Source organism: Nannobrachium achirus, assembly GCF_963921795.1.
Source record: "Nannobrachium achirus genome assembly, chromosome: 10".
In the NCBI taxonomy this organism is placed as follows: Eukaryota; Metazoa; Chordata; class Actinopteri; order Myctophiformes; family Myctophidae; genus Nannobrachium; species Nannobrachium achirus.
In genome coordinates, this window is record NC_137819.1 from 46333854 (window position 1) to 46346123 (window position 12270).

Below are 12270 nucleotides of genomic sequence, written 5' to 3' on the forward strand. Positions count from 1 at the left end.
GCCAGTAGGAAGTAAACCCCTACATATGGTCACAATATTGTTTGTCTTTTTCTTTTCACATTTAGTGAATTCTTTATCTCAGATCCAGACCAACATCAACATGATGTCGGAGATGTCTGTTTATTATAAGCGACTTTGGACTTTATTTTTTCTAAAGTCGCTTGTAAATATTGGTACTGTAGTTGTGTTATTTTGGTGGGAGGGGGCTTGTTTCTAAACTGGAGTTGCATATTTGGGCTTGTTTCCTGATTGTTTTAAATAAAACATTTCCATATCAAGGAGCCAAAAAGCGGATCTCTGATAATAAAATCAAAGAAATGGACCCGCACACCGTCAAGAACTTAAAAAAAGAAAGTAGCTTTATTTCGACGTTTCGGTCATGTGGACCTTTATCAGGACGGACAATGGACACATGTCAAGGAGCTCCAAATTCATTGAAGTATTTGTCCGCGGATCCCATCTGAAATAAATAAATAAAATAAAAAAAATGTATATATATTTTAGATTATTTGAAAATAATTGATGTATATAGGGTCGAAGTGGTAAAATAGATTTTTGTGCCATATGAAGTCATTTTGCTTGGGACCACTTCTTTTGGGCTTATTTTTCATAGACCTTGCCGCTTGTTGTTCGTGCAAAATCTGTACACACTGATGGAAGCCATGCCAGAGCCGGTCTTTTTTAGTTTCTCTATCATCGACACCTTTTTAACCTCAGCCTGTAATATAAGCATCACGTCTCCTTCACCTGCAGCAGCCAGCAACACTTTGGTTTTGCTGTGTGTGTGTGTGTGTGTGTGTGTGTGTGTGTGTGTGTGTGTGTGTGTGTGTGTGTGTGTGTGTGTGTGTGTGTGTGTGTGTGTGTGTGTGTGTGTGTGTGTGTGTGTGTGTGTGTGTGTGTGTGTGTGTGTGTGTGTGTTTATCCATGTCAATCTTGTTAAGCGTGACATGTCCTGTTCTCCACGCAAATTAGCAACACTGCCATGTCAGCTAATAACTAGGGATGCACACTGGTGTTTTTCTGTCTGTATATAAACGTGTGCGTGTGTGTGTACGTGTGTGCGTGTGTGTGCTCATGTGAGATGGGTGGGGACTTCATTGATTTATCGTTAAACAGAGGACAACAGCTCCCCGTCAGCGTCTCTGGTCGGTATAACAAACGATCTGCGCGCTCGGACGCGCTTTATTGTAGCTCCGCCAGTAACCTTTTCAGCTGCTCACCCAGAACGCAGAGAGGGGCGTGTGTGTGTGTGTGTGTGTGTGTGTGTGTGTGTGTGTGTGTGTGAGAGAGAGAGAGAGAGAGAGTATGAGAGAGAGGGACAGAGAGAGAGAGAGAGAGATTGGGGGGGGTTTGCGATGTCAAACATATGTCCCCTAGAGTCCTCAGACAGGGGGATGTCAGGAGAGGATAGGGGGATGAGGAGAACAGATTAAGTGGCGGGGAAGAGGCAGAAAACGCTATGTGTGGAGGGCGGGGAGCACACAAACTGAAAAAGCCATCATCAGGAAGACTACTGTTTTAAAAAAAGTGTAAGAAAATAGGTTTATATATACACACACACTGTGTCACTTATACCACATTTCCAAAACAGTCTGTAAAAAAAAGCGGGTGCAGGGAGAGGCTGACAGGAAACAAAAGACATAAAGAGAACAAGAGAGAGAGAGAGAGCGAGAGAGAGAGTAAATGTAATTCCCATTCTTAATTAGTCAGTAGACAGCTAATAAAAAACTGTGGCAGTAATGACAGAATGAGAGCCAGGTGGAGGGAGGGAGCGAGGGGGGAGAGCCCTGGCTTTAAGGACCTATGATGGTTTAATAGTCATACTGAGAGCAGAATGGAGTTCCAGTGCCTGTAAGTTACTGTTGGACTGGGCTTGATGTGGTGGCTTTACACTGTGCCTTTTTTTTTTACTGCATAAAAGCACTAACACACACTGACCCATACAGATGCCGGGGTTACACCCGCCGCTTGCCCTTTTGCAGTTCACTTCTGCCTCTCTTCCTCACTCTCTCCCCTCCTCCTCCTCTCTCTTCTTCCTTGCCCACCTCCCTTTTTCTACCACTTTCTGTCTCCTTTCCTCCCTCTCTATGCTCTCTCCGGTAGACAGGAGATGTGTATTTTCCATTAGCCAGCTACCTCTGAAATGAGGACTCGGGAACTATGAAAGTGTGTGTGTGTGTGTGTGTGCGCGCGCACACGCGCGTGTGTATGACAGCTAGGGTTTTATAGCTACCGCTTGGTCCTTAAACACTTGGCCTCATCCCTCCCTCTCTCTCTCTCTTTATCTATCCAGCTCTCCCTCTTTGTCTCACCCTCTCCATCTCTCTCTTTTCTACCTCTTTCTTTCTCGTGAAGGAGGGATGATGAAGGATAGAGGTGCTGTTAAACATCAATAGTGCATTAGCCGGTATTACCAGGTCCCCCACTCGGCCATTAACACTGAGGAATGGTCGTAGGCAGGGCCCAGGGTTCAACATGGGTCAGTGGCATCACCTGCACCCCGCCCCCTACCCCCTGTCCGTCCGTCCACCCGCCCGCCCATCCCTCATCCATCCATTCTTCTCCTCTGTGCTATTTCTGCTCTGTTTTTCAATAAATTCCATAATCACCCCCTCTGCCTCTGTATCTTTCCTGCTCTTCCTCACACCTTCCTCTACCTCCCTCCCTTCCTGTGCCGTGCCGTGCCGTGGTAATTTCTTTCCACTTTTCTCTGCGCTCACATGCCGCTCATTCTCCCTCTGTGTGTTAAGGTAAATGGACTGAATTCTTTTCTAGTCTTGTACGGTAGAAGACTGGAAAAGAGTCTTATAAATGAACCATTGTTGCTGTCGGGCAGAGACCTTTTACGTTTTTTTTTGTTTTTTTTTAATGGGGTGGGAAAAAAGAACATTAGTTCCAATGGATACAATGCCGTTAATATTTTGTCATAGTCACAAGCTCTTAATACTTTTATTTTTTTAAATATTAATGAAAACCTACAAACAGACTTCCGCTTCCAACTGAGCATCCCTATTTTGGGTATGTCATGGACATGTTCCGCAAGACTGGGCAACAACAACAATACAATATACACAGCATCGGAACATAAAACCTGCTTGTCAGGGGCAGTTATGGGCTCTACTGTATCTCTTGCTCACGGACACAGAACACTCTTCTGGGAGCCGAAAAGGTTCCCGGTACGATTCTACCTCCTGACCCACTGCTGATTGTTCGTACACTTTTATTCTTCCATTTGTCTCTCTCTCTCTCTCTCTCTTTTACCCCTCATTATCTCTATATCACTACCCAACTGGTGTTTCTCTTATGTCCTCTTGTCCCCCCCCCGTCCTTTTTTCTGTTCTGCCATCTCTCAATGTGTTGTGCAGCAACAAACTTGCAATACTGTATGTTCAGAAGCATCTTCCATAAAACCCTAATGGCCTCGGATAATTCATAAAGGCAAAGGTTAAACACTCACCGAGTGATTTTTTTTTTCTTCACCTTGTTGGCAGTATCTAGAAAAGCAGGGATAATGTCACTATAACATCTACATTTTCCATATTGTGTTAATTGTTCATTTGGCCATGGGAAATGTTTCAGTGGTGAGATTGTATTTTGCTCTCTCTCCCTTTGTGTGTCAGGCTGGGTTTGGACCCCAAGCTTCTGGCCCAGGTCCTCAACATGTCATCGGGTCGCTGCTGGTCCAGTGACTCCTACAACCCTGTGCCAGGCGTCATGGAGGGCGTTCCCTCTGGCAACAACTACCAGGGGGGCTTCGGTACCACATTGATGGCCAAGGTACGAACCAGAGCGAAGCCCACTGCACGCAGTCTGTATTCGCATGAAAGAAACTTGCAATCATTTAAAACGAACATACTCTTCTCTATGACCTCTTGCACACCTACTTTGAAATTGTCATCCAACAAGTGGCCATGATTGTGCGTCTGCTTTTTTTAACAAGGTTCTTTTTCTTTATTAACGAGTAAGACGCCTCAGGGCAACATTCGACCTCGCCGGGCGAGGTCGCACCAATTCTTGGCCATCTGGCCAGTGATGTATATCGGACCGGTTACCCATATATGGAGATCCATGTACTGTATATAGTAAATCCCTTTTATGCCCATACATGGAGATCCCTGTCTGAACCAGCCTCACAGATAAGGTCTTCCTCCATATATGGGCATTCACATATGAAGTCCTGTTAGATATGGGCTTCATATTGATGACATCAGGGATCTCCATATATGGGCATAAAAGGGATTCTGTTAGAGTGGATCCCATGACATCACAACATACAATATATTTTATGCCTATACATGGAGATCCCTATCTGAACCAGCCACACAGATATGGGCCATGTCTTGGCCATCTGGCCAGTGATATATATCGATGACATCAGGGATCTGCATATATGGGCATAAAAGGGAATCTGGGGAATACCCATATATGGACTTTTACATAGGTGATGTCATCTGTGATATCACTTGTGATGTCACAGTGATGTGTCAAGGGAACCAACCCATAGACTGTAAAAATGTGTACACACACACGTCTACACACGGATAAGCTATGACATTTCTCATGGTAAACTGAAGAACTGATTTGACCAATAAAAGAAATCTCATTGGACTTAATGTTCAAAGACCTTGAGACCTCTTTCTCAATCACATTCTCATGTTTATTCAGGGCCCCTTCTATTATAATTATTTTCTTTCTTATGTTATCGTGGTCGCCTTTTGTTTGTCTTTTCTTTTTTTATTGTCGTTGTCCATTTGTCTCAGGAGAGGGTCTCTCTTGCTCTTCTTTCACCATCCATCTGTGACCTAATGTGTGTCACTTGATGACGATGTTACTGCCACTGCTTCCTCCCTTGTGCGTGTGCGCGCGCGAACACACTCACACACACACACGCACACACGCATGCATGTGCAAATAAGATGCACCAAACAGTATGTACTGTATGTACACATACACCTGTGCTACAGCAGTGTGAACGCATTGTGCCAGCTAACATAAATGTAGCTTGTTCTCTGGATGCATTGTTACACACACTCTGACAGGGCGAGGATCAGCATGCCTCTCTTACCAACAACCATGTCAGCTAAAACAAAAAGTCTTGTTAGTCCATCTGTCTGAACGCAGTCTCTCACTCTTATCTCCACCTCTCATCTCTCTGGGTTCCCATGCAGGACCTCGGTTTGGCCCAGACCACAGCCACAAACACACGGACACCCGTCCCGCTGGGCTCCCTGGCCCACCAGATCTACCGTGTAATGTGCGCCCGCGGCTACGCTAACAAGGACTTCTCATCCGTCTTTCAGTTCCTTCGCGAGGAGGAGGCGCAGCAATGAAAGGGGTTTGACCGGGGCGCTCAGTTTACTGTAAGATACTTTACCACCCACCCCTCACCCCTCACCCAAACGTTCTGACCACCACCACCCCAGTGTCTGAACCGACCTCCACCCAATCCCCCTCCCCCCCAACTGGAGAGGCCGAGGGCCCTTTGCCCTCCAGCACAGATCCATGGTGTAATTAACATACTGTACATGGACAACGCGTCCCCCGTCAAATCACACGTGTCATATTTCCTGATCCTGGCTCTACCTCCATGGGGCGAAAATGCTAAAACTGACCTTAGATCAGTATCTAGAGAGGAAAGCTTCCTAATTCCTTTCCAATCTACCTCCCCCCTCTCCCTGTCCATGCCGAAAGGGGAGAAGAGGGAGGGAGAGGCATTATGGGGAATGGGAGGGTAAATACTATGTGAGTTTTAATGCAATGCAAAGGGTGCGTAGAGGTTCTTCATATTACTTCTGAATATGGTGATGTACCACGGTGTAATTTCCTGTTGTTTTTACAGGTACCATTTTTGTTTTGTTTGCCGAATGATCTTTTCTTTGCTGACAAGAAGGTTGTCTGTTAATGAGTGTGAGAATGTATACCGTTTCCCTTTGACAAATGGAAGAGGAAAAAGAAGATTGATTGGCAGGGGGTAGAGGCTAAAAGGAAGGTTCTATACGTGGAATCACTTGGGATGAACCAGAGATGAGCTTTTCCACCAAGAACCAGGCCTATAGCTTAGGCAATTGGCACTGGGTGAAAAAATGGGTTACAAATGTGTGGGATAAAAAGAAAATGTATGGGTTCTTTATAAAGAACCATGAGTAGCCCCTCATATACGCTCACTTCCTTTGAAACTCTTATATATGAAGTGAGTTATTATAACACACAGGTTTAACATTCCATCCATTCACTTTGACTGTGCCATTCATTAACTCACTGAACGCCATAAACGTCTTATACGTCTTTGGACCTCGGTGCCATAAACGTCTTTTACGTCTTTTTAATTAATCAAAAGTTTTATCATTTTTTCATAATTGTAATTTCAAAAAAATCGCTCTAGAAGTTGGCCATATGCCTCCGTGACCTGAGCGATACGGCCGATTTGACTGTAGCACCAGTGTAACACAGTCCGGCGGAAAATCGGTATAGCCGAAGATTGGTTCCGGCCGTTTAAATGTTATCTAAAACGTTCGTTTATACACTTTCCCGTGCATCCCTGACGAACTATAAGTACTCAAAAAACGCAGAAAATTCTCAGGATTCCAGCGGTGCCATCCATTCTTCTCTACCTATCCTTGATCGCGATCGCCAGGGTTCCGAAGTGATGTAGCATGCTAGCTAAAAGGCCTGGCCAAAATGTAAACAACAGGCCCAAACCAAAAAAAAGATGGACGTCTTCTTCCTTCTTCTGTTAGTTGATCAGATAGTAGGAGACCACCCTCTGGTGGTTTTCAAATGGTATTGCACTCCAGATTGCACACAGGGCCCATCACAGCACACACATATGATGATGATCAAGACATCTTACACATGTTCTATTGAAGCCCAAATCTAATGATAGGATATATATATATAAATATACATGTTTTCCTTTGTAAGAGGGGTAGTGTGGCTTTCGATAGAAGCATAGATTTATATATGTAATTTAAGTACAAAATATGATTTTGGCCCCCATAAAAAGGCAAAATTAAGCAAAATGGCTGGCACCAGTTTTGTAGATTTTGAATAAAGGGTGGCATTCACTGAGTTAATCACCTTGACCTCCCACAGACACAGGCAGAGAAATGCCACACCGACATTTCGGTGCTTGCGAGTGGCTCACAAATGACACCCTCTTGAATATTGTTCACGAACAATAGCACTTCACCTCAGGAATACTCAAGTTGGGTTCCGGTGTTTGGCACTACTTCTACGACCACTGTTCATTTGACAATGCTGTGAAACACTGGTTATGTTTACACTACATGTGTGGCAATGCTGCACGGACCAGCAAGCTTTTGTTTTATATTACCGTACAGTATATACCTCCTCTTACTAGGGCTGTCACAATTATTACATAATCGTCTAATCGTGATTATTTGACCTTATCGCAATTATTTTGTCATAATCGTCATAATCGTGAATGTTGAAAAATGTCCGAAATAGTGGAAATAGCCGATCTACAAGCTCACAACGCGTCGCATAGCGACGCGTTGTGAGCTTGTAGATCGTCTATTTCCACTATCAAAGTTATTTTTTAAGTAGTAAGTTGTCAAATATGTCAGTAATTTATTTGTATATTTAGGTTATGTGTCATATCTACCATGTACAACTTCAAAGCCTAAAAGCCAAACAGAAATGTAATTATCAACGACAAAAACACAATTAAATCGTTAATCGCCAATTATTTGAGTGACAATTAATCGTCATGTAAAATGTCATATCGTGACAGCCCTACCTCTTACTGTGGCTCTAGAACCCGTTTGAAACCTACCTCTCTGCTATCGGTTTACCTCCGCAGTATCGTTTCTGGCCCAGTACACTGTCTCAAAGTTTTCTCTGTTCAGCAAAAACAATCCAGTCTCTTTCTATAGCACTCTCTCTTGCTGCTTGTACGCCATAACACTTATCACAGCACATTCTCTATCTCACATGCCCTCTCAGCCTCCCTCGCTCTTTATTCCGCTCTTCTCTCTATATACATCTCTCTCTCCTCTTCCCAGTTCATTCAATTTGTTTGTAAAGCGCCACAGCGGCAAGGCCCCACCTTGTCCAGTGAGCATGTACATAATGTATAATATTTCTTTTTTTTTGTTTTGCTGCATTGAGAATCATAGGATCATCCTGGTTCATAATTTTTTTGCTGTAAACTGGAATACAGTTTTAAGTGTCTCCATTCTGTAAAAGAAAAGGAAACTCAATCACATTGTAGTTCTGAAATAAAAGAAAGTTCTCTATATGACATCTGTCTGGCACTTTTTGTCTGATTCAGTAACTATTTTGATAACTCTGATTTGCATATAGTTGAAGCTCGACTATGTAACTCTTGTTAACACTTTACATGATGAATTCCATGTCTATAATGTATTATAATCCGCTTATAACACCATCAAATTATAAGCAGTAAAAAATACTTAAGCATTTTATAAATGTCAAGTTTAAATGCATCATTATCTGATAATAACACTATAATTACAGTCATAAGCACTCAGAAATACAAATTATTTATATTAACACATAAATCATTTTATAATGACTTAGAGTAGCCTATATGGTCACGTATCATAATAGTTCACATATTTTGACGTCTTTTGACCAGGATCATTGTGTATTATTATACATCTAGTTGTATTACATTATACTCTGTTATATTGAATCATACATTATAAGTGGGTGGTGGTTATAGGGCGCTATAAGTAAAGTGAAACAAATAGCATTAAATCTATGCAAGAGAATGCATTACAGACATGTACTTCATAGAAAGTGTTACCTAACTCTTTAATGAAGCTATAGCTGTGTAGAACAGTGGCTGTCAGAAAGGGAAACCTGTGACCCATGACTTTCTGTCCATAATTGGTTCTGGACACATTTTCCCCCACCACAGTGGTTCCAGAAATGACTTCCTCCCTATTGAAAGGCAATGAGATGTAAGGCAACATTGTCAGGCAGTTGCAGTGACAAGAGAACTCGCATCAGTTGCCAAATAAGCATGTTAGTTTCCTCTTTTGGTATCAAGGGTCTTTGCTGCTGGGTCTGTAGCAACCCTCAGGGTGTTTGGTGCCTGACTGTCTATTCTATTCAGCATACAGTACAGTATATAAATTACTTGAATGTACAATGTGTATATATTTATACTTTGCAGGTGTATGTTTGCTGTTCTGCACAAAGTACATGTTAGTTCTAGTATTAAAAATCAAAAGGTCAGACAGTAGATTACAAAATTAATAAATAATACATAATTGTATATGTAATTTAATAATACAAATTGAAACTGTTATTCATGTTACACCGGATGGCACTGGCAAACCATAATGATTGGCCTCAGTCAACAAGGGAATATTGGAACATTGTTAATATGTTTGTCAAAAGTCTAGCATTAACTTTCTGGGAATTTAAAAGATGGTATTATGAAATGTACCTTACATTGACAAAGTAAGTGAAAAAAAAATCAGTTGAAATATGGCAGACCTTGGGAGTTCCCTAGGACCACATGAGTACAGCAAAAGATACTGAAACATGCTGGTCCACTAAGGGCTGCGTAGTTGAATGGAGGGAGGCCGTCTGGTAATCAGAAGGTCGCCAGTTCACCCAATCTATTTGTCAAAGTGTCCCTTAGCAAGACACTTAACCCCCAACAGCTCCCCAGGTGTCGTATTAACGCCACATTACATTCTAGGCATTTAGCTGACGCTCTTCTCCAGATGCACTTCCCCACTGCTCCTAAAAGTTAGGATGGGTTAAATGCAGGAAGCCAAGGAAGACGGCGCCCAACTCCAATCGGTAATGTTGACCTAAATTTTTACATTGACACTATCACAAAATCAGCCTGCAATCGTCTAAACAAGACTAGGATCTAGAAAAACCTGCATTCATCTTCAGTAGACTTGACCACTGTAACAGTGTATATACAGGTCTCCCTAAAAACTCTTATCAGGCGATTCATGCAGTTGATTCAGAACATGCTGCTAGTGCAGGAATCCTTACTAATACCAAGAAAGTGGAGCCAATCCTTCAGTTCTTAAATCCTTACACAGGCTCCCTGTGTGTCAAAGAATAGATTTCAAAATACTACTGTTGGTCTATAAAGCTTTGAATGGTTTACTTTAGGGCCAATATACGTTTCTGATCTTGTGCGATATCATGAACCATCCAGATATGTCAGGTCATCAGGGAAAGGTCTGCTATCTGTCCCTAAAAACAAAAATAAACATGGGGAAGCAATATTTAGCTTTTATGCAACACATATCTGGAACAAACTCCCAGAAAACTGCAGGTCTGCTGCCACTCTTATTTCTTAAAAAAAAAGAAATGTAAAAATACTAGAGGTTCGCGGCGCTACGCGCCGCTCACATCTACGCCCCCTCGCCTCGTTGTTAACGTGAAAAGCTCATATGGCTAAAAAAAAAGTAAAAAAAAAATGAAAAAAAAAATTTTTTTGGGGGGGGGAACTATTGTGGCGGAACTATTGTGCCGCAGCACGTTTGCCGGTCGGACATATTTGACGGCCGGACGCACTTCCGGTGAAGAACTCCGCGAATTAAAAAGAGTAACGTTACGTTGCTGTAATGGGATGTACATACATGAAGATTATGTTAATGTGATCGGGACTCGTGCCTAAGTGATGGAATGTACTGGAATGTGGACAGTAGTGCTATTGACTATGCAAACGTGAGTACATCATTTGTTTAGCTAACTGTTAGCCTGGTGTTGACTCTACGTCAGCACGTATGGCGCTGGTGTGACGTGAGGACGTCGGCACGTGTGCCACGTGATCAGTCCTAGCCAATTGGACTGCTTTGGGTCGTCTGTATGTATGTATGTATGTATGTATGTCGAATGCACCGTTCTGTCAGTTTCAAATTGTATATAGAGATACAGTGCAGAAGAGAAAAGAGAGAAAAAGGAACAATCAAAGGCAGCAGCTAACAGCTGCCATGCCTTCGATTGTTCTGCACTGTATATTTTTACTTATTTAGTTTTATGCATCCTAATGTCATTTTTTAATTGTATTTCCTTTATTTACCCTGTGTTCTGTGTAAAGCACATTGAATTGCCTTTTTTGTTGAAATATGCTATACAAATATAACTGCCTTGCCTTATACTGTGACATACAAAAAACTAAAGGGACACATTTAAAAAATATATGAAAGCAATATGCATGTATGTCTGTGTGTCTGTTTTTCCTTTTATGCCCATATACAGAGATCCTTAATGTCATCAATATGACTTCATATTAGGTGATTGAGACTGCGAACACAGGATCTCATGGATTATATCTCGTGGATTATTACAGCACGTTTCCTTTATTTCTATTTTCTATTTCAACGTGTGTATCCTGCCTGTTGATGGTTAGTCATTGATTAACAAGGATTGGCTATCAAGAAAAAGAAAATCTAAATGTCATCCCTACTATCAATCTGTTGTCATTTCAGATCATTGAAGAAAAGTGCTATTACACAGTATTTGGCCGGGACCAAGTAAGCCCTCCATGCCCTCTCTCAACAGGTGAGCCATCTGGTTAATGCCCGGCCACAGTTGAAGATAAATGCGGAACTGGGGCAAGTCAAAGACGGGTTCCACTTGCCCACAATTTGATTTGACTTGCCCTGGGTAATCGGTCAAATGTTACCGTCGAACCTTGCAGGTACAACTTGTGAGAATGCCGATCATCTGATTTTGGTGAGGGTTACGTTCTCTGTCCTTCTTGCCTCGCCCTGACTGTGCAGTCCCTGTCTCTGGGGAGCGCTCCACTTGCCTAGCCCACCACAGCGTGTGCCACCCAGTTAGCCAGCCATCCATCCAGCCAGCCATCCTGGCCTGCGGTGGCCTTGTTGTTCCATTGTTCCTCCAAAGCTCTTGAGCAGAAGGCTCGTATAACCTCCAACGTCAGTCGAGGAGAAATAGAAGCACTAATCTCAGAATGATGCCCTTATTTCCATCATTACAATGAAATTGCAGGAAAAAAACAAATGTGGTTTTGGTTTTATTTACACTTTTTTTTTTTTTTGCGGCAGGGAGATTGGTGTTTTTCGCAACGTTTTATGGAGCTGCCGTCGTTTTAAGTGGCAGTCGAACTTGTAGCAGACTGTGGTGAGCCAGGATGGTGGCAGGAGTCGTGTCGCGGGCTCATGACTCACTCTGTTATTGTTCTTGGTGTTCATCATCACACTTTATTTGCCCCAGTCAAATATGCACTTGTCTCTTTGACGGCCTTGTGCTGTTTGCACATTTCTGTATTAGGAAGTTATT

At 42.5% G+C, this 12270-nt stretch overlaps 1 protein-coding gene across 1 annotated transcript in view; it reads left to right on the forward strand.

The window, feature by feature from the left end:
* hibadha (3-hydroxyisobutyrate dehydrogenase a) overlaps positions 1 to 7092 on the forward strand; it is a 46712-nt gene extending 39620 nt beyond the window's left edge. Inside the window, exons 7-8 of the mRNA XM_080734717.1 lie at positions 3621 to 3777; positions 5169 to 7092. Of these exons, the coding sequence (XP_080590843.1) occupies positions 3621 to 3777; positions 5169 to 5330 (319 nt within the window). The 3' untranslated portion in view covers positions 5331 to 7092. The remainder of the gene's footprint in view (positions 1 to 3620; positions 3778 to 5168) is intronic.
* Positions 7093 to 12270: the final 5178 nt, after the last annotated feature.